The sequence below is a fragment of the Mustela nivalis genome (assembly GCF_964662115.1).
Source record: "Mustela nivalis genome assembly, chromosome: 1".
Taxonomy (NCBI): domain Eukaryota; kingdom Metazoa; phylum Chordata; class Mammalia; order Carnivora; family Mustelidae; genus Mustela; species Mustela nivalis.
The window spans coordinates 213,571,939-213,593,370 of NC_139020.1; the positions used below are offsets into that span (position 1 = coordinate 213,571,939).

Genomic DNA, 21,432 nt, shown 5'->3' on the forward strand with positions numbered 1-21,432 from the left:
CGTTGGGACTGGAGGTAGGGCCTCCAACAAAGTCATTCCAGTTCCATGAGGACACAGCGGTGGGTCTGAGACAGCCATCCTGGCCCCATTCTGTGGGCTGTGCTTGGCCTGTGGTCAGTGCGGTGGGAGCCAGGCTGGGCGGGAAGCCGCGGGAGGAGGCCGGCACCAGGAGGCGTGTGTGGAACGTACGTGGCCGGTGCCTTGCAGCTTCGCCAGTAACGTTTGGTGGTTTAAAGAGATGCCACGAACCCTTCCCTCCCTTCAAAAGTCGGGGCCTAATCCTCTGCCCGGGGGTGCGGGTTAGATTCGGTAATTCGCTTCTAACTAATGGCGCGTGGCTGAAGTTCTGCCTGGTGACTGGTGTCAGAGTTTGTGGCACGTCCGGCTTCCGCACCCGACTCCTCGCTTCTCCCCCTGGGAGAAGCCAGTTGCTGTGTCTGAGAACACACAAGCTGTGCTGGGAACAGCCCGCCCAGGAGGCTCCAAGGCCCCTTGCAAACAACCAGCACCAAACTGCCCTCTGGCTGAGGGAGTGCGCGGGCAGCACAGCCCACCACCCCAGTCAAGCCTTCGGACGCTGCCGGCCTGGCCCCTGCCTTGCTGGTGACCTCGGGAAGAGCGGGAGCCCAGAGCCCAGCCAAGCTACTCCTGCGTTTCCGACCCGCGGAAACTGCGAAGGTCAGCGTCACTGTGCGAAGCCGCGGCAGTGGGATGATGCTTGACGGCGGTCCGTAACCAGTGTGCGGTGTGCGCCGGTGTGCGCGGTGTGCGCGGTGTCCGCCGGTGTGCGCGGTGTCCGCGGTGTGCGCCGGTGTCCGCCGGTGTGCGCCGGTGTCCGCCGGTGTCCGCCAGGATGACGCTGAGCAAGAGAATCGTGACCCATTCAAACCCGCCTCTAAGTTCGGGAGGCCCAGCTCGGAAGTGCCAGTGGACCGCGTACCGTATGCCCGAACACTTCATAAACCAAGCAGGCAGAAAGTTAAATACAGTATGTGTTATCTTACCTGCCTTGAGAGATAAACCTTCCCAGCGGCCAAAAAACAGAGGCCAAGGTTTTTCTGTTTGGCAAAACATCAGTGATGACTGAATTTCTCTATTATCGTACATGTCTGGGCATTCTGTTGAGGGACTAGTGCTGTTTGGTGTCTTAACATAAATTCGTAAATGATTGTATATGCTGTAAAATTTATTTTTAATTTATTTATATTATTTTATTTCAGTGTGAATGATGTTTGTGTGACCAAGATTTTCATATGTCATTTGAGTTTGGCTCCTATAATGACCTGAAGCAGGTGACATCGGTGGGCTGACTTGAGTCCTCCCTAAAACTTAACTGTAGACGTGCTCACCCCCAAGACCTCACTCGGAATAGGACTGTGCTTGGAGACGGGGTCTTTAAAGAGGTGATGAAGTTAAAATGTGGTCACAAAGGTGGGCCCTGATCCAGTATGACTGGCACCCCTGTAACGGGGGACGGGGACACAGACACGCGTCCAGGAACAACCCTGTGAGGACACGGGAGAAGACGATGTCTACACACCCAGGAGAGACGACTGGGAAGGAACCGGCCCTACCAACTGCCTGATCCTGGACCTCTGGCCTGCACAGCACTGTTGCTGGCGCTGCTCTGTCGTGGGACTTTGTAACGGCAGCCGGAGCCGACCGGCACAGCCCCTTTCCCGATCGGGGTTCCACCTCAGAGCTGCAGAATGCAGGAGATGGTCAGAGAGCCCGAGTCCCTAGAGGGACGGGCCACCGCCGGCGCCATCCCGGGGTCCTCGTCCCCTCGAGGGACGTGAATTCTTACCTACACAGACGCCTGGGGGCGCGAGGCCTTCATTTCTGCTCGACTCTCTGTTGAGAAAGGCTGAGAAGGGCTGAGCTAAAAGATCCAGCCTTAAAATGCAGTTACAGCTGGAGTGTCCAAAGCAGGTGTATTTGCATCAAGAACACTGAGCAAATATAAAACATGGAAAAATCAACATAATTTTTCATGTGTTTCTAAAATGTTTCTTTTCTTGCGCGCCTGGGTGGCTCAGTTGGTTAAGCGACTGCCTTGGGCTCAGGTCATGATCCTGGAGTCCTGGGACGGAGCCCCACATCAGGCTCCCTGCTCGGCGGGCAGTCTGCTTCTCCCTTTGACCCTCCCCCTTCTCACGCTCTCTCTCTCTCTCTCTTATTCTCTCTCTCAAATAAATAAAATCTTTAAAAGTTTCTTTCTTAAAATATTAAAACATGTCTGTTAAACGTTAAGACAAAATACGAGGGGGGTGGGGAGTGACTGGTAGTGGTTGTGAGGTTTCTTTTTATTGTAGCAAAATAGACATAAAATGTACCATTGAACCGTCTCCAAACATATAGCTCAGCGGCATGAAGCACACTCACCCTGTCCTGCGAACACCCCCCACCCTCTGTTTCCAGAACTTTCCATCCCCCCAAAGGAGTCTCCATCCCCACAAAGCACGGACTCTCCACCCTCTGCCCCAGCCCTGGCTCCCACCATCTCTCTGTGTGGACGGGACTCCTCTGGGGGCCTCCTGGGAGTGGGGTCCATGCACGATGTGTCCTTCTGGGTCTGGCTCCGCTCACAGCCCATTGCCCTCGGGTCCCTCCACACCGTGGCAGGGTCGGGATTCTTTCTAAGGGCGGATAATCCATTGTGTATGAGTGTATGAGTGTAGACCATACTTTGCTTTCATGTTCTAGAGCAAGAGGTGGGGAGAAGGGTCTCTCCAGGGCCTGAACAGGAGGCCCTTTAGTCACAAGACAGGGAGGGGGCCTACATGCTTGTATGCTTCTCAGTAAATTGTGTGTGTGTGTGTGTGTGTGTGTGTGTGTGATAGAGAGAGAGAGAGGGGTGGGGACTTCTGGTGCGGCTCATAGGTCTTTCTGTGATGGTGGAAATGTTCCACCAGGGTCACCACTAGCTACCTGTGGCTCATGAAGCCTGAATTAATTACAATGAAGCTAAATGTTGAATTCCACTCCCCAGCCGCTGGAGCCACACACTGTGAGTGCATAGGGGCCAGACATGGCTGGTGCCACTATATCGGACCGCGTGGCTCTAGAATGTGGGGCCAGGTTTGGGGCCCTCTAGCCCAAGTGAAGGGCAGCATGGGACACAGCAGAGTTAAAAATGAAGGGAACACAAGTGTTTTATGGAGCTGGTGCCTTCCGGCAGCCTGGGGGTGTCGGGGCTGGAGAAGCAGGAGGCGGGGTAGGGGCAGAGTAAGGGCGTAGCTTTATACACAACCTGACACGGACAAACGACACTGTGTGGCATGAAGGCTTGCTCCCAGGCAATAAAAGTCTAACAATCACGGCCAACCCCAGACGGGGGCAGCGGGGAAGGAAGGGAATCTGATGGGGGACCATTCAGTTTTCATTATTTAAAGAAGTTCTGAAGCAAATACAGCAAAATAGGAAGGCTTGGGGCACCCCAGGGTGTGCCCTTATTATGTTCCAGGCTCGGAATATTTTTGCAGTAAAGAGGCCTTAATACCGAGGGATTCAGAGAGCCAGCCGGCTGCCTGTTCCACCTGCTTTTGGCCAAGAAAGTCTCTGAGACAGGGAGAAGAGAGCCGCGACCGCGCGCTCGGCTCCCTGGAGAAGTCCGAGGCTCGCCCAGCCCGAGGGCGCTTCCGTCTCACCTGGGGGAGGAAGGCAGCCTGGGTTGTTGCGGAGTGGGCGGCTGGCTTCCCTTTGTGTCATCATTTTACTGTAGAGCTGCAGATTTCGAGTTGTTCGGACGGCGGCCTTGCACCTGGGAGTGGCCGCTGGGGTCCAGGACGCTGCCTTCGATTGCATCTGGAAAGCTGCCGTAGATGGGAGCTTCGGGGATGCCCCCGCCCGCCCTTTCCCAAACCCGTGCCCCTGGGGACGCCGGCACGCACCTGGTCCCACCGCTGTTACTGCGCACCTGCCGTGTGCTGGGTGACCTTGGGACACTGCCATCCTGTGCCCCTGTGGCCTTGTGCTGTGGGGGAGCGGATGACCGGGGCACAGACAGGTCGGAGAGGATCAGGTGGTGCTGGGAAGAAAACTGCAGCGGGGTTCTGCTGTCCTAGACGGGCTCGGAGCGGGCTTGTTGGAGGAGGTGGCATTCGAGCAGTGACTTCCAGGAGGGGATGGGGAGCATCGGCGTCAGGGCTGCCATCTCAGAGCCTTGGAGGGTTCTAAGCAGGAGGGCGACACAGGCAGGTGTATGCTGTGCTCTGGTTGCCAGGGGGACGGACGTGCCAGGGAGGGGGTGGGCAGACCCCGGGCAGGGGTGAGGTCCCGGGCTCTGCTGGCCCCCAGCTCCTGCGAGGTACGTTTGCACTTGACTGTGTGGCTGACCCTCGGCATTCTGCTCAGCCTGGAGGGCGCTGCCCTTGTTGTCCCAGATGGGCGGCAAGCCACTCAGAGGGACGGGGCAGCTCGGCTGTCATTGTGTGGCTAGCTTTGGGCCAGAACGTGTGTGAAGGTACCAGGTGTGTGAGCACCGCTGGCTGCGGTCCCTTTGTCCCCAGACCTGCCTGCCCCAAACCCCATGCATACACCTGGGGTCGTCCCCTGGTTTGCGGGAGCTTCATGGGACCCGTGATGGGGCTAAAAGCTTTGACGGTACCTTCCCAGACAAAGGGACTTTCCCAAGGACCATCTCCTTGGTGGCTGACACTTAGGAGAGTGAGGGGCGTTTGGGTCGCAAAGATCTGGGTCTGAATCGAGCACTTGACCTGTGTCACTGACCTGCAGAATTTCCACATTCAGAAACGGGACCGACGGACAGACAGACAGACATGGCGAGCACGTCACTGTGGCAGTACAGGGGGAATGTGTAGTCAGAGGCTCCGTGCCGCGCAGAGCACGCTGGCAATAAAGCGGGCTCTCGTGACTACGAGTTTGTAGTTTCATGTTCACCGATCTGCATTTTAGTAACTGGGGGACCCACTCATCCCTCGGTCACAAAATGCCATTCAAGTCCAGCTTCCATGGAAGAACCTTGATGTCCAGGAAGAGCTTGCTGCCCGCACAGGTGGGCTGAGAAGACCAAGGGGCTCAGGCCCTGACTTTGCCACTTCCTGTGCCTCAGTTTCCTCTCCTGCAAACGGGGACAAGGAGCGTCCCTGACACAGAGTTGTTAGCACGTTGTGTTATTTTGTGAAAAGTGCTGAAACCCCAGCCTGCTCCTGTAGCAAGGTCTTAAGAAACGTCAGTCACAGACAGAATGGACGCACCATAGGCATCCAGAGCGGCCGATGCCCTCTGGATGGCCTGGGGGCCCCTGAGCACATCTGATGTCGCAGGCGGGCTGGGGACCCCTGAGCACATCTGATGTCGCCGGTGTTTGTGTGTGTTTGTGGTTCTAGCACCGGGCCTCCGATGGCTTTTCCCCTCCCCACCTCTGGAGCCAGCCTCTCAGCGGGACCCGCTGCTGGAATGGGTCCCGCTGTGACCCCACCGTTTCCCGCGGCTACCCTGCCCCCCAGGCCTGTGCCCCCAGTGGGCTATGGCGGGTACCAGCTCCACTCTAGCCCACCCCAGGAGCCCGCCCCGGCGTCCACCATGGCTCCCTCCTACCAGGTATCAGCCTGGTCTTTCTTTGACTAGCGCCGGATAACGTTGAGGGGGCACGTGCAGTGGGCGCCCCGTACAGGCACACAGACGGGGACACGGGCTTATCTCCCTGCCCTGACAGGGAGCAAGGGATGGGCTTGGGCTCATCGGGCGTTTCTGGTGCTGAGGATGCCAACTTCCCCTCTAAGAGCTCCGGGACTAGAGATCTGGCCGCTGCGTTTCCACTTGGAATTGCCAGCGTGTCCCATGCCAGACATGGTCCACCCCTCCTGAGCCTCTGCCACCCACCGCTGGGACCCCCTCATGTCAGTGGGTGTACCAGGGGCTGCCCAGCTGGCAAAGCTCACGCTGTCTGGTTCCACCTTCTTCCTCCTCCCTTACTTCTGGGACTCCCCCTCCAGCCCACCCCCAGGCTCTCGTACACCCCCAGGGCTGGCCTCTGCTTTTGTCCTCCCCTGCCGGTCGTCGTCCTATTCCACGCAACGCCCTGTGTGCCCCTTGGCACGGCACTCAGACCCTCCCTGAGCCCCTGGCCCCATTTGTCCCCCCGGCCCTCTCTCCTGGCTGCAGCCGCTGTGCTCACAGCCCTCTGCACCTCCGGCAAGCCCGCCAACCGACTCCGTGTGGCGGCCCCTGCCTCCAGCTGTCCCTGCCCGGAGCCCCGCCCCCACATCCGCACCTGCTGCCGGTTCCTGCACTGCTCCTCCGAGGAGCGGTCTCCGAGCTAGGCATTCTGCAGAGCACTTCTGCTCTCAGATGGTAACATTTCCACGAGAGCGGCCACATCTGTGTCACTGGTCACTCTGTCCCAGCTCCTGAATGGCCCGGTTCAGAGCAGGAGCCCAGGAACCCTGGGGACACACACGCGTGGGGTGAGCGAGGGCACACCCTGCGCTGAGAGGCTCCCCCCCATCATGTGTCGCTCTGGTAACCCCCTCGCAGGACAGTTACAGCTGCGGACCTCCGACAGATGCTGGAAGCTACAGTAGCTTCGAGAGCAAACAGTATTACCTGCCCGCTGCCAGCCAGCCTCAGCTCACGGCCACGGCCTGCCAGCCAGGTCTGTTTCTGCAAGGAGCCACTGGCTTTACAGGGGGCGGGGAGGGCCCCCCCTCCCCGCAAGGTCACACTTCAAAGTTTGCAGATCAGCAGGTGGGCTGGGGGTCTCTTCACTATGCCTGGAAGGCTTGGGTGGGGGTGGGGGTGGGGGAGAGAGGGCGGGAAGGAAAGAAGCAGAACGAAAAGGGGAGCTAGCCAGGTTTATTCCGGGAAGGCTTCCCCCACTGGAAGGAGGTGAGTTCTGCTGAGAGCCTGGAGTTTCCGGATGGCAGAGCCTGGGGTTCTGGACTTGCAGGCGGTCGTGGCCAGTAGGGGTCTGGGGAGGCCACGGGCACAGTTAAAGGGCAGGCGTGGCTCCCGCTGTCCACCTGCGGGTTGTGGTAAAGGGTGGCTTTGCAGAGAGGTTCTTCTTGCCCTCCAGGGACTAAAGGACCTTCTGTCCAGCCCAGTGGAGGGTGCAGCCAAGCGCAGCCCCTACAACCCGCGGCCACTGCCTCGGCAGGGCAGCCAGCCGACGCCCCAGCCTTGAGCTACGCCGAGAACTACACCTACCCGCTGGCGACCAGCGCTCTGCCCATGGCCTCTGTCTCCCCGCTGCCTTCCTATGCCCCGACCTCCTACAGCCCCACCTCTGCCCCGGACACGGGTAAGATGAATCGCTGTGTACCAGCAGGCACAGGCCATGCCTCTCGCTACGTCCTCCAAACCAACCCGTCTCCCTATGTCTGGTTTTTCTCTCTGCTTCCTAGGACCTGCCTACCCGAGCTATGAAGCAGTGGTGCACTCGGCAGCCGGTCCTCAGTGTCCCCCACCGCTGCCCCTCCAGCTGCCCTTCCCACTCCCCACACCCCCAGGCTCCCTGTGGGGCAGCCCCGGAAGCAGTCCCAGGGCCAGCTCTGCCACCGGCAGCCTCTCTGGAAAGCTTCTGGCGCCTCCCAAAGCACCGAAAGCCAAGGCTGGCCCCAGGGAGCCCCCACTTCACTACTGTGACATCTGTAAGATCAGCTGTGCTGGTCCCCAGGTCAGCTGCCCTCCTCACCTGCTGAGCAGACCCAGAGGACCTTCCTGGGACTGTGCTGCCCGCCCTAGGCTGGGAGAGCCCCCTTCCCCCACCTGGCTAGCCAGACATCAGGGGCATTGCCTGTCCCCAAAGGCCTGTTAGCAAACTAGCAGCGTCCAGGGCACGTCAGGTTTGCCTTTCCTGCGTGCTGGCAGAGGGTGGAGGGTAGGCACGACACTGCCTGCTGGTGGCAGGAACGGAGTCTTGGGGCTCCCCTTGCCTGAGCGGGCAGCGGTGGGCAGAGCCCCTTCCTCGGCCCGCGATGGGTGCAGGTGCAGCAGACACAGTTCCAGGAGGTGCCTGGGGGGGGCGCGCCTCGATGCAGGTCCCCTGGTGGACGGAAGCAAGTGTGTGCGCGCGCACGTGTGTAAGTGTCTAAGGGAGATCCCCCAGCCACACTCCCAGGTAACCCAGCTCGTCCTCCGGAAAGGACACGAGGTGCAGGATACGAGGGCCCTGTCTTCACAGGAATCACGTGCTAGTTTTGTCGTCTTTCTGAGAGAGAGCTGGAACCCGGAGGGGTGCATAGACCCCAGGTTCGCAGGCCATCGGGGTGCGTGAGGAGACCCTGGAAGCCCCCCTCCGGCCCCCACTTACCCAGGCAGGCCAGGGCCTTTCCTATCTCCTGCCGTCTCTACAGGCCTCTTGATTGAACCTCGTGCACGCTTTTTCCGCAGTGAGACTCGCGCTCGTTAAAGGGAGGTTAGTTTTCTCTGCTCCCACCTTGGCTTCTCTGCGTGACTTTTATGCTGCATCTTGGGTTCTCGGTTCCTCTCACGGGTCCAACACCAGCCTCTGCTGATTCTAGACCCTTCACAACACTGTGTTGCGTGAGTGCGGGATGCTCCCCAGGAAGGGGACACGTGAGTGCTGTGGGGGAGGTCGGAGCCCAGCCCTGCGCTCCCTGTCACCGGAGCAGGTGTCTGAGCTGGTCTCCTCGGGGACAGCTGCAGTGACAGGCTTTGCCCGAGCATGTCCCCACGCGTGCAGTGCGCCACAGAAACGTGACCTTTTGTTCCCAGCTTTTTGCTGAGGTCTGTAGCATTCTTCAGATTGGAAATAAAAAAAAAATTTTTTTTTTATTTATTTGATAGAGACAGAGAGATCACAGGTAGGCAGAGAGGCAGGCAGGGAGAGAGGAGGAAGCAGGCTCCCCGCTGAGCAGAGAGCCCAATGAGAGGCTCGATCCCAGGACCCTGAGACCATGACCCGAGCCGAAGGCAGAGGCCTAACCCACTGAGCCACCCAGGCGCCCCCAGATTGGAATTTTGACGGAGGATGTTGTAGGTTGCAGACAGATGTAAGTCACGACTCAGACACGTCCCTGTGTCCCCAGCCCGGCTTCCCGCATGGCAGCCAGGCTCCCAGCCAGGGTGTTGACCTTGATCGAGGCTCCTTCTTACCCTCAAGTCTGCAGTTTCACTTGTCCCCACGTGCACGTGTCTGGTTCGGTGTGCACTCACCCCCCGGGCGGGCTCCTGCTGATGCCGCCACCGTGCCACCCCTGCCGGGACCCTGAGACTTTCGAGCACTGACCCATCCCCCCCCTGCCCTGCGCCCGCTGCATGGGAGGGTGTCCGTCCCCGGGCTCCCCGTGGCCCCTGGCAGTCCTGGTGCCTGTTCTCGAGGTATCTGTCTAGGTGGCCTCTCTCAGGACAGCCCGGTTGGCCGTGTAGCCTCCAGGCCAGCCCTGCGGGGCCAGGGGGAGCCCTCGGAGCTGCAGGAGCACCAGACGGGCCTCTTCCCAACGCGTCCTCTTGGTCTCCCTCTCACACGCTGGACGCGTGTTGCGGCGGGGAGTCCCGGGACGGGAAGACAGTCGCCAACGGTTCCTCTTACTTTGAGCTTAGGAGCCTGTGGCGCACGTACCGGGTTACCTCCTGCCACTCACTGTGGCCTCCGCGGGTCAGGGGAAGGCCTGGAGCACGGAACACGGGACCTGGGACTCGAAATGAGACTGTGGTTGGTCGAAGCCGTGGGGTTGAACGGGTGCGCGTGTAGGATGCGGGCTGCCTTCCTCGCGGCTCTAGCGGCAGCTTCCCGTCAGCGTCACTGGGTCTGTCCTGTCAGGCTTTTCTCTGCCCCGCGGGCTCTTACCCGGTGTGTGTGTGTGTGTGTGTGTGTGTGTGTGTGCACGCGCGCGTGTGTATTCTGTGGCTCAGGTCAATGTTCAGAAGTTTCCTGAGTTCCAGTAAGTACTGTCTCTGCCCCCGGTCTGCTCCGGAACCAGCCCGTGTCACTGGCCCGTGTCACCATGTTGGCCCGAGTCTTGGCATAGTCGGGGTGCCTGGGTTGAGCTGACACGCTTGGAGCGTGTTCACTGCAGCTGGCCTTGTCTTGAGGGTTCCCGGAGAGGAGTGTGGGATGCCACTAAGAGCTTGGTCACCTGCCGGATGCCATCCGGTATTTCGGACGTGGCGGTGCAGCCCGCGGGGCCTGCAACGCACGCACCTGCTCTGGCCTGGCCCCCTCCATGTGTCAGCCGCCTCTGACAAACGTGCCCCGTGCGATTCAGGTAGCGGATGTCCTCGTGTGGTTTCTGAGGTCAGATCCTGAAGCGCCAGCATTTTCCTTCCAGGGAGGCCCTGAAGCCAAAGCAGCTCACCCATTTTTAGAGGAAAAAGAAACCTGTGGTCCAGGCTGAGCGTCTGGGCCGGTGACTGGGTTTAACGAAGGGGCACTCGAGCGTCTGCGCGGCCGGTGATGGGAGGCAGGGGGCGGTCTGGGTGTCCCCGCGAGTGAACCGTGCGGGCGCGTACGTACACACACACACACACACACACACACACACACACACGTCTCTCGCTCCGCCTGCAGACCTACCGTGAGCACCTGGAGGGGCAGAAGCACAAGAAGAAAGCGGCGGCCCAGAAGGCGGGCACCCAGGCCAGCGGCGGCCCGGGCGGGGTGCAGGGGAGGCCGCGCTGCGGGCTCTGTGCCGTGTCGTGCACAGGGGCAGACGCCTACGCCGCTCACATCCGGGGAGCCAGGCACCAGAAGGTAGGAGCCCTCAGGGCCCCACAGCCACGAGGGGGCCACCGCCAATGACAGGAAGCTGTTCATACGGGGCCCCGGGCCACTGCATTCCTCTGAAGGGTGTCCCCCTGCCCCCTGGACCAAGGCGTGGAGCGGCGTGACGGCCTTGTCCCCAGGCGGCAGGGAGACCACTCTGGGCCTTGGGTATCTACGTGTTTATAGAAACGAGGGTTCGGGTGTTGATGAGGTCAAACTGCGGGTTCCGTTTGGGGTCTGCTATTTAGCAGTGATGCCGATCCGGTTCAGTTACACAGTTCAGCCGGTGAGTGCTCCTGTCGATGTTGATAGCAGTGTTTTAATCGAAGGGAGTAATTTAATACCCATGTTTGTAGTCTCGATTACTATCGTGATATGAACATTTTCCCGTGGCCTTGAAAGTGCCTGTATTATGTCAGAAACTCCATGGGATGCCCCCCCCCCCCGAGAAAAGGCAGGGAGACCCCACCTCTCTGCCCAGGGTCTGTCCTTGCCACAGGCTCCCGCAGGAACTTTGTAAAAAGCAGCAGCCCTTCCCAAATGGTATTGGTAACCTGCAGGGTACTGCTTGCTTAAGGGGTGTGTGTTGGAGGCAGGAGGAGAGCCTGGCGGGACACCAGCTTTAAGGGCAGAAGGATTAGGAAGGCCCCTGTCTAGGGCCCCACACAGAACCTGCCCCCGGGCCTTTGCTCCCCCTCCCCCATGGCTGGCCCTCCTCCATCTCCCCACTGCAGAGCTGGGCCACCCTCAGATCACCTTCCGAAGGGCCTGTGTTGTCCCCTCCTTCGGCCCAGCCAGAGCAGGCTCTCAAAAGCCTGAGCGAACTCAGAGCCCGCAGAGGCGAGAGCAGCGCCCAGAGGAGGGAAGCAAGCAGGAGGAGGAGAGGTGGGGGAGGGGAGCCCAGCCGAGCCTGGCTATTCGGGGGGGGGGGGCCGGCAGGAGAGCTGGGACCCAGGACATTCTGGGCCCGGGGGGAACCTGCGGCCAGCCCTGGGCGGGGGCAGGTCTGGGCTGTGAGTGTCAGAGACTTGGAGCCGGGAGGTGTGATTGGGCCCTGACTGGTGGGGGGGGGGGCGCTGTTCCAGGTCTTGAAGCTACACACGAAGTTGGGCAAGCCCATCCCTGCCATAGAACCTGTGCCCGGGGACTCCAGCTCCGCCCAGGCCACCCGCACCAGCCAGCCGGCCCCGCTCACTGCAGAGAGTCCCCCCGCGGGCTCTGCCAAGCCCACAGCCCCTGCGGGTCCCAGCGCGTGCACCCCGAGCAAGCCAGCACTGACCAAGAGACCGGCGGCTTGGAAGGCCACGAGTGCGGGTATGGGTCACAGCCCAACGCCACGCCCGGACTCACTCCTCACGCTGGGATTTCAAAGAAGCGCTTGTCCCCTTCCCTTGTGGCATGCGTGCTAACCATCCCCTCTCTCCAGAGGGCCCAGGCCCTGGATGGAGGCCGGGGTGGGGAGAGGCAGCCCCTCTCTGCCACATTCCGGCCACCTTTGGGCCATACCCTTAGGAAGCGTGGACAGAGCCCGTGGGGCAGTGGGGGCAGGATTCACATCCCGGTGCTCAAGGTGAACAGAGTGGGCTCTGATGAAATATGTGGGTCTCAGGAAATTGAGGCGGGCACCTGGGTCCCCCACCTGCGGCCCCACCTTTCCTGGGGGTGGCCTGCCTTGGGGGCGCGGATCGAGGGGCAGCAGCTAGGCCCCTATAGACACGCACTCCACCGACTGCTTTGGGGCATTGCCTGTTTGCCCTCTGCCACTCTGGAAAGTAGGTTCCCCGTTTGCAGAGGGACAAACGGAGGTGAGGCAAGGTCACGTACCTGGCGCTGGGCCACCTCACGCACAGTGGAGGTGGGATTCAGACCCAGGGCCGCCCCAGGCTCTGCTCTCCACCACCGGCTTTGCCCAGGAAGGGGGAGGAGGATTGATTTTAAGTCTCAGTGGCCCTGTGTTTGGAATCACCACACGACACGAACCGCAAACCGAAGAGCGGTGTGGTAACAGAGACCCGTCTCCCCTGGGGGGCCATGCCAGAGGGGGCTAGCTTGACCATGACTCTAGGTCCAGCTGGAAGAGTGGGGCGACCATAGGCTCCTCCACGAGAGGCCTGCCACCTGGGCCTCCCCGTGGACGCGTTCACACGGGCACCAAAAGCTGCGTGGTGGGCTGGAGCTCTCAGCTGAGACCCAGGCTGGCGTGAAAGGGGCCTTTCAGGACGGGGGATCCGGCCGCCTGACATCACGAGGGACTAAATGGGGAGCAGGAGACCTTGGTTTGCATCTCATTCCACACTTCATGCGGGCGGGTGGGAAGCCGGCCCTGGTTTCTGGCTGGCGCAGGTCGTGAGCAGCCCCGCTCTTCCTTCTAGGGACTTCCAAGCCACAGGCGGCGGGCAGCAGGGCCCCAGAGGGCAAACGGGCACACCCTGCACCAGATGGGCCTGGAGGTCCACCTGCCCGAGGAGACTCCGCAGAAGCTTCTGGAAGCTGTGCCGCGCAGCCAGTGGGCCCAGGCTACGTGGAAGAGGTAACCGTGCCAGGCTTCCGCTGTGCCCCGGGCCGTCGGCGTGCCCCCACTCCCCCTCTGGGCTGTGGTGAGGGACTGCAGCAGGGGTCAGGCTTCAAGATCGCGCCCCGGGTCTCCATTTGAGATGTACGCACCTGTCCACACACAGTCCGTGGTGAGCCACAGTGTCTTACGGAACTCACTGGAAGGTCCAGGCACTGGGTTTCAGATCCTAGAAGGTAGGCCTGAGATACATAGAGGCCTGGTATCCCTGGGCATCAGGAGCCCGTGTGCAACCTCCGTGGCCACCGCCCTGGAGCCCGGAGCCTGCAAGGCCTGTCTGGAAGAGCTTCTAGACCCAGATTTGGAAGCCTTCTCCCCGGCCGCTTCCCTGCTTCCCAGGCTCCCCCTCACTGGCTGAAAGGAAGTGGGCGCATTAGCACTTTTTCTGGTTGTGTTCAGCCACTTTTGCCTCCCCAGATAGGAGCCCCGCCGGGGAAGCCCTGGCATTTTGTAGTTGAGGTGATGACAAGGTGCATGAAAGCCTCAGGGGACACGGCAGGGCCTGTGATGGCTGCAGCTCAGAACGGAGCCGAGGCAGGGGCTCTGTGGACAGGCGGCGGGTGTCTGTACCCCTGGGTGGGGAGCGGGCGGAGGAGCGGGACAGGACAGTGGCCGAGTGCAGCTGGGGCACCGGAGGGTGTGTTGGTGACATGACGGCTCCCCCAAAGCCTGCTTGGCAGGTGGGACACCAGCGCGCAGGCCTCCCGGGACGGTCCGGTGTCCCCAAGGGGAAGGGGGCTGTGCCCCTGCCTGGGGAACCGGTCGCACTGCGTGGGTGGCGGCCGGCTCAGCAGGGCTCTGTGTCTCAGGTGCGCAACGAGGAAGGCAAAGTGGTCGGGTTCCAGTGCGGCCTGTGCGAGTGCAGCGTCGGGAACGCCACGGCCAGGGACACGCACGTGAGGGGCCGGCGGCACCGGCTGCAGTACAAGGTGTGCGGGGCTGCGGTGGGACCTGACCGCCAGGTTTCCTGCACCCCGTCCCACGCCCCTAACAGGAGCTCCGGGTGCTGGGGGCCTGTACCCCACGTTCCCTGGAGACCGCGGCAAACCCGGCCCCGGCTGGGATCCCCGTGGCGTCTCTCGACTCCGGACCCACCTGTTGCCGGAGGGGTCCCTAAGCACACGGAACAGGCTCAGAGATGCAGCCGAGATGGGGCATGGGGGCAACAGGGGAGCCTGGGGGCCAGAGGTCGTGCCCCAGGGGCCCCTGCTGCAGCAGGGTGACCGTCCTCTGGGAGCCGTTCCTGGGAGGGGCCCGGGAGATGGGTGCCGAGACCCCCAGCACCAACAGGACCTTGGCTGGGCTGGTCTACTCCCCACCTGGGGTTGGCTGTGGGCCCTTCTGCCCCGTGGGCTGCACCGGAGGAGGGGCTGAGAGCCGCCTCCTCCGGCCCCTCTCTCACAGGTTCACGGGGCGGCGGGACGAGTTGTCGCGTGCACACCCCTCTTCTAGCTACTCCGTTGGGGTGTCACTCACGTGCTACACAGTTCACCCACATGAATATTACGGTTTCCGGGCTTTTACTGTGGTGCAATCCCAGAGCTGTGACCCTTACGTCTCTCTAGTTCCAGAACATTCCATTACCCCAGAGAGAAGCCTCATCCCCATTCGCAGTCACCCCCAGCCCCCGGCCCCCACGAGCCCCCTTCCCAGTCCACAGACCAGTCTGTTCTGGGCGTGTCACCCGCGTGGACTCACACCCTGTGTGGCCTTCTGTGTCTGGTTCCCTTCCTGCGTGTCGTGAGCTCAGAGTCTGTCCCCAGGGGAGCGCGTGGGGGCCTCACTCCTGCTCGTGGCCGAGGGACACTCCTGTGCGTGGGGGACACACTGTGTATTGGTCCTTCCATCGATGGACACGTGGGCCGTTGGCAAGAGCAAAGGCCCCCTAGACAGCGCTGTGTTTGGGAACGATGAGGGACTCACCATAAACTACGTTCCACGGGAGAATCTGCGACGCCCTTGAAAACGCGGATCGCTGGGTCTCACCGCGTTTCCGCTGAGTTAGCTTGATTCGAAATATGCGCTTGACGTTGGCTCTCCAGCGACCCGTCCGTGGCCAGCGAGGGCGTCCACGGTGGGGCTGGATTTCCTTCCTTCCGGGCTGCTGTGTTGCGGCCGCGCTCCCCACGGGAGCTCCCTGTTTCGTGGGTCCCTGGAGCGTCCAGGCTCTGTGGGATGGAGCCCCGTTGTGGAGTCAGCCGGCAGGAGGCCGTGGCGCCGGGGGCTCCTGAGGCCCCTGGCATTTGTCGAAAGGAAGGTCTCCCGTCTCACAGCCCTTCCTGCCCTTTCCAGAAAAAAGTGAACCCAGACCTCCCGATCGCAGTGAAGCCCAGCCACAGAGCTCGGAAGCTTCTGGAGGCCAGGCTGAGGAAGCAGAGGCAGCTGAGCAGGCAGCAGCTCGAGGAGATGCGGCGCTGGTATGCGGGGAATTAGGCGCACGGGGTCCCTGCTGGGCTGCCCCCACCCTCTGCTCGCTTTCGGGCTTAAGGACCCAGGAGCTCGCCCCTGCAGTGTGGGCAGGGGACACCGCCCTCGGGGGAGATGGTCACGCAGGACAGCACAAGCCCGCAGCCGTGGAGCAGGGCTCTGGGCTCCCGTTCACAGGGAAGCCCCGGGTCTCTGTGCGCCCTGTCCCCGGTGTCCCCGACCCCGGCGTCCCCTGACCACCGACATATCTGTCACGCCTTCCTCCACCCTCTGGAGCAGTTTGAACGCGTTTTCTGATGCCGTGTCTGATCGACGGAAGACCTGGGCAGCGTCTGAGCTGGGGAACAAAGCTCAGGACAGACCTGGGGCGGCCGTCACCCGCTCCTTCCCCACCTGTTGCCCTTGGCCTCTGTCCTCCGGCCCGCATCGCCTCAGTCTCCCTGGGCCATGGCGGGCGTTGGGCAGGCCCGTGTCATGGGCCCTGGGGGCCCCGTCAGGTGGAGGCAGCGCTCTCTGGTGGTCCTGGAGCCCCAGCGTCGCTCAGCCTCTGGATGAGGCCCGCTTCTGATGCGACAAGCCCAGGGGTCCCGCAGCCGCTTCGAGCAGCTTTTCCCCCTGGGTCCCTGCAGGCGCCAGGAGCTGTGCAGGAGGCGACTGGAGGAGGGGCCTCAGGCCCCCGATGAGCAGCCTGGACCCTCTTCGCCCGACCAGCACTCTCCTTCCCTCGCCAGCAGGCCGGGGGCACCGCCCGGCTCACCTCTGGTGGGTGGTGGCCTTGTCCTCGTGCCAGCATGCCTCCTGCTGTGGAGGCCCCACGGACAGCAGCCTCCTCAGGCCCTCCCTAGAAGGACCCAAATCCCTGACTCCTCCAGGAGCGAGGAACACGCCTCTGAGCCATGACCCCCGAGAGGTGTCCGGGGGTGGGCGCTGGCGGGGCCTGAGGGTCACAGCCCAGCCCCGTCACTGGTCACCAGTAGGAATCCCAGGCCCGGGCCCCATCACTGGCCACTGGAGTTCCCTTGGCTCCCAGGCCCAGGTCACCACTTCCCTCCAGAGCCCTCGGCATCCGTCCGTGCAGGCTGGGCCCGGGACTGGATGGGAGCCGCCCGTTCCCACCTTGCTGGGGGGAGGCGCCCCACTGAGTTGGCTGCACAGCCTCTGGCTCCGAAATGGAAGGACGTCACCAAAGGGGAGCCCGCAGGCCCCACGCGGCCCCACATTCTCGCCAGTCCACCGCCTCGTGGGTCCCCATCCTTCCTTCGCCTGGCTCTCTGCTGCCCCTTGCCTGTCACCCCCAAAGCCAGCCTGACTCTGGGGGCTCTCCAGGGCCCCCTGCTGCATGTACCATGCCTCAGCGGGGCTGACGCTCACCTTGTCCCCTGCGCGCCCGGCGCCCGGGGCCTCGCCGCCTGCTCACGACCAGCCCGCCTTTCCCTGCAGTCCGCACGGCGGCCGGAGTCCAGCGATGACCGGCACGTCCTGTGGAAGCACGCGGCCATCTACCCCACGGAGGAGGAGCTCCTGGCCGTGCAGAAGGCCGTCTCCCACTCGGAGCGCGCCCTCAAGCTGGTGTCCGACGTGCTGGCCGAGGAGAACTCCGGAAGCCCAGTGCACGCGGGCGGTGAGCACAGGTAGTGGGGGGTCACTCTCCGTTCCCCAGGCCCCAGGCCGACTGAGCGGGGCAGGGAGGCCCCCCAGGTGGAGGGTTGGGGTTCTGGACAGGACATGGCTGGCGGGGGGCGAGGCGCCTCCCTCTGATCGGCTTTGAGCTCTCCGAGGTCCCTGGGACTTCCCAGCCTGCGGACAGAACTTTCCCCAAATGGACGCTTCCTATCCAGGGTGCATCTAGAAATGTTCCTTGTGAAGGGGGAACCGGGCTGTTTCTCATCTGCGAATGGGAAACCGAGGGGGATTCTCTTCTTCTGAGGGTCGGTGAGGTCGCCGAGCGGGAGAGCCCCCGAGCGCCTGCGTGAGTCACTCTTACAGTCGCTGTGGCTGTTGGGGCGCGGAGGCCTCTCCACCTGGGATCTGGATGAAGTCTGTCTTCCAAGTCCTTTCTCTCTGGGTGGCCGCCCTTGTATGATGCTCGAACACGCCGTGCAGCCTACGTCTCAGCCACGCTGGCGGGGACCGTTCTGGGGCACGGACGACCTTGTGCGCCCATCACCCTGGTTGGCCTCTGCTGCTGGCGGAGATTCGTCCTGTTATAGTCCGTGCGCCCCTGCCCCTGCCTGGCACCCCCTGCCTGCACTGCCCGTCCCCGGGGCTCCGCCCGTGCTGGACACCGCACGCGTAGGCCAGAGCGGTCCTGCAGTGTCCCTCCATTTGCAGCCAGCTGATGCCACTCAGTTCCTTCTTGTTAGCACAGTGTCTGCGCCCTGGGGGAGCGCACGTGTGCCCTCGGGTGCGAGCTCCCCTGGCCTTCCCTGGGAGAGGGCCCCTCCTCCACCTGCGCGGTCAGAGAAGCAGGGGTGCCCCCAGCCCCCACCAGCGTCCTCGCGCAAGGTGCTGGGTCCCGTACCAGCTTGTCGCGGGTGTTGTGTGTGCACGCCCACGGCGCTCAGCCCAGCCCCTGCAGACTCCTGTGGTCCAGTGACCACACGTCGGCCTCCACGAGGTGCGTGCACACACATCCCCCACGGGGATGGCCACTGGTGGCCTTCCTCAGAATGCAGATTATCAGGAAGGAGTAAAAACCAGCAGTCCTTACTGGGCATGTGCAACTTGGTGGGCTTGTCCCCAGGGGCGCAGGCCCATTTCACAGATGGGGTAACTGAGGCAGAGGCCCCGCAAGGAGCCCGTGAGCACAGGAGCGGGGGGACCCTGGCGGCGGCCCCTTCTCCCGACCCCTTTCCCCTGCGGGTCTCACACATTTGCGGGCTTGTCTTGACAGTGGTGGCTCCCCCTCTGCGCGGGTCCTGAAGGGCGTGATGCGGGTTGGCCTTCTGGCAAAGGGCCTTCTGCTGCGGGGGGACAGGAAGGTGCGGCTGACCCTGCTGTGCTCGCAGAAGCCCACACGTGCCCTGCTGCAGAGAATCTCGGAGCACCTGCCCCAGCAGCTCCCGGTAAGAGCCACGGGGCCCAGGTGGCCGCCAGACGGGATGGCCTTGTTTCCAGGCGATTTGGGCTGTTGGACCCAGACTGGGTTGTTTTTATAGAAAAGTTGACGAGATAGTGAACTCCGGGGTTCCTTTATAAAGCGAGTCTAGGGTAAAAGAAAGGAGGAAGGTGTTCTGTCACTGCGGATGCTGACTTACCAGTCGTTACAGGGGTGAGTGGAGCTGAGCCCGGCCCTGTGAAGACCCGTTTGGGGACTATGGTAGGGACCTGGGCTCCTCTTCTCTGGACTGTTCTGGGACGATCTCAGCAGAGACCATGATTGGCAGAGGACCAAGTTTCCTGGGGCAGGGGGGGTGGGCGTGCGTTCTCCTTCCTGGTGAGTCTTTTTCTGCATCCCCAGAAAATCCAGCACTGGGGGCCGCACAGACCCAAGTCTCCCCCCCCAGGGCCCCCACTCTGGTCACGAGCAAGCTGACATCCAATGTGCCACTTGTGAAGAAATGGAAGTCAGATGCCAAGGCAGGAGCACTGGCAGGGACAGGGGAGGCACATCAGACAGGATGGGGGGAGCCATGTGTCCTGATAGGAATGGGGCCTCTAGGGGGGAGCTAGAGACCGGGGGAGGCCTTGAAAGATGGGGGAGCAGTGGTCCATGTAGAAGGACCTGCATTTGTGGGGCCTGGATCACACCAGGCCTGAAGGCCGTATGGGCAGGTAGGCCTGCGTTTCTCAGGGAAGTGGGAAGGCAGGAGGGCTTTGAGCAGAGGAGTGACACACCCCCACTTGGCTGATTTAAATACCCCTTTTCATGGCTCAGTTGGTTAACCCTGGACTCTTGATATTGGTTCAGGTCATGATCTTGGGGTCGGGATGGAGCGCCACGACGGGCTCCGTGCTCAGTGGGGAGACAGCTTGAGGCTCTCTCCCTCTGCCGCCCCTGCTGCTCCTCCCACCCCCACTCTCGCAGATGAGTGCACCAGCTCTTTATTTATTTGAGAGAAAAATCAATAAAAATCAATTTAAATAAATCAATAAAAATCAATTTAAATAAATCAGTAAACACCTGTTTCCTTCGCACCCATGGCACGGTGGTTTCCGCTAGCTACTGCAGGGCTGTGTGTGTGGGTCAGACGCAGCCTCACAAAGGCAGCCCAGGCTGTGGCTGAGCTGCCAGTGCCCCAACCCCCCAGTGGCAGGAAGCATTTCACCCCAGAGTCTGACCTAGGCACCCCCATGCCGGCCAGGTGGGGAAAGACGGCTTAGCCAGGGCAGAGAGCATCTCTAGGGGTGTAGAGACTTCAAAATAAGGCGAGGTATGCCATAAGGCCTCTCTGAGCAGTGGGCACTGGACCATGTGCCTTGGTTCTAAAGTCTCCTGGAAGGGCCTGCCTGTGAGGGTGACCCCTGAAGGGTCCCCCCAGTGAGGGCCGGGGCGTTCCTGGGCCCCTGTGGCAGGTGACCGAGGGGGCCTGGGTCTTGCCTGGACGCCAATCTCTAAATGGGTTTTCCCCATTCTCCCCTGCTGTGCCCAAATAATAGCTTCTTCCACTGGCAAAGTCACCTTGCTGTTTTCACTTAGCACCTCTAGGGTCCAACCCCCTGTGCATATTTAAGGAGCCTCATTGCGTTATGTGACTGACGAACATTTCATTGCTGTCCATCCATAACTTGAGGCGCCCCTCCGTGTAGTTGGACATTCAGGTCATTTCCAGCGAGCAGGTAACCTTGTACACATGTGAGAGCTTATTCCAGGAGCAGAATTGCTGGCCAAAGGCCTGAGGCCAGATGCTTCTGATAAATGTTGCCAGATCAGCCTCCACCAGCAGATTATATAGATGGCCGGGTTTGCCAGCCCAGCTGTGCCGCAGACTGTTGATGTCTGTTCTCCCAGGGGACAATGGTAGCTCGTTATAGTTTTAATTGGTTCTCTCTTACCATGGGAGAAGTTTGTGTTGTTGCATAAAGAGGGTCATTTCTATTTCTTTTGCTCAAGCTACCTGTTATGTCGCACACCAGTTTATTTTTTTAATTGGATTGCTGGCCTTGTTGTTGATCTGTGGGCATTCTTTACATATGAAGGCCCCTACGTACTGGGTTTGTTATCTGTGCGCGTTGCTGTGTAGGTGTGCTCCTGCAGGGTCGGGGCTACATGTAAATCCCCTGCCAGTTCCAGGCCCCCAGCACAGGGCCCAGCCCTCGACTGTATCCTTGCTCGTTTACTGGTGCTTCTCAGCTGGGGTGACACGGACTCAGGTTGCATTCGCCCTTCACAGATGGTGACAGAAGACAAGTACGAGGTCTCCTCTGACTCCGAAGACAACATCATCATCTCCTCCTGCGAGGAGCCCAGAATGAGGGTCTCTGTGTCGGTCACCTCGCCCCTGATGCGGGAGGACCCTTCCATGGAACAAGGTGCGGCCAGGCCTGTCTTCCAAACTTGTCATTCTCGAACCTTCTTCACGATTGTTTTGTCTAACCTTCTTTTTTAAGTCAGTTCATTTTTGTCACTTAAATTTTTCAAGAGGAGCACCCTTGAGCCATTGGTGGAAAAGGTTACCAGTTGTCATAGTCATAAAAAAAAAATACCGGGGATAGAAAAACATTGTTAAATTCTAGCTGAAAGCCCTGCTAGGCTTTGCTCAGACACATGAACAAGGGGCAGACTGGGCACGTGGGGAAGTGT

General features: G+C 61.2%; 1 protein-coding gene across 2 annotated transcripts in view; it reads left to right on the plus strand.

Annotated features, from left to right (window-relative positions):
- ZFR2 (zinc finger RNA binding protein 2) overlaps positions 1–21,432 on the plus strand; it is a 36,449-nt gene that overhangs the window by 9,684 nt on the left and 5,333 nt on the right. For both annotated transcript variants that reach the window (XM_082718841.1, XM_082718840.1), the window contains exons 4-16: positions 5,352–5,565; positions 6,502–6,619; positions 7,040–7,264; positions 7,368–7,639; positions 10,496–10,678; positions 11,776–12,004; positions 13,063–13,220; positions 14,072–14,191; positions 15,555–15,679; positions 16,319–16,451; positions 17,130–17,320; positions 18,583–18,754; positions 21,023–21,161. In XM_082718841.1, the coding sequence (XP_082574967.1) occupies positions 5,352–5,565; positions 6,502–6,619; positions 7,040–7,264; positions 7,368–7,639; positions 10,496–10,678; positions 11,776–12,004; positions 13,063–13,220; positions 14,072–14,191; positions 15,555–15,679; positions 16,319–16,451; positions 17,130–17,320; positions 18,583–18,754; positions 21,023–21,161 (2,279 nt within the window). The remainder of the gene's footprint in view (positions 1–5,351; positions 5,566–6,501; positions 6,620–7,039; positions 7,265–7,367; positions 7,640–10,495; positions 10,679–11,775; positions 12,005–13,062; positions 13,221–14,071; positions 14,192–15,554; positions 15,680–16,318; positions 16,452–17,129; positions 17,321–18,582; positions 18,755–21,022; positions 21,162–21,432) is intronic.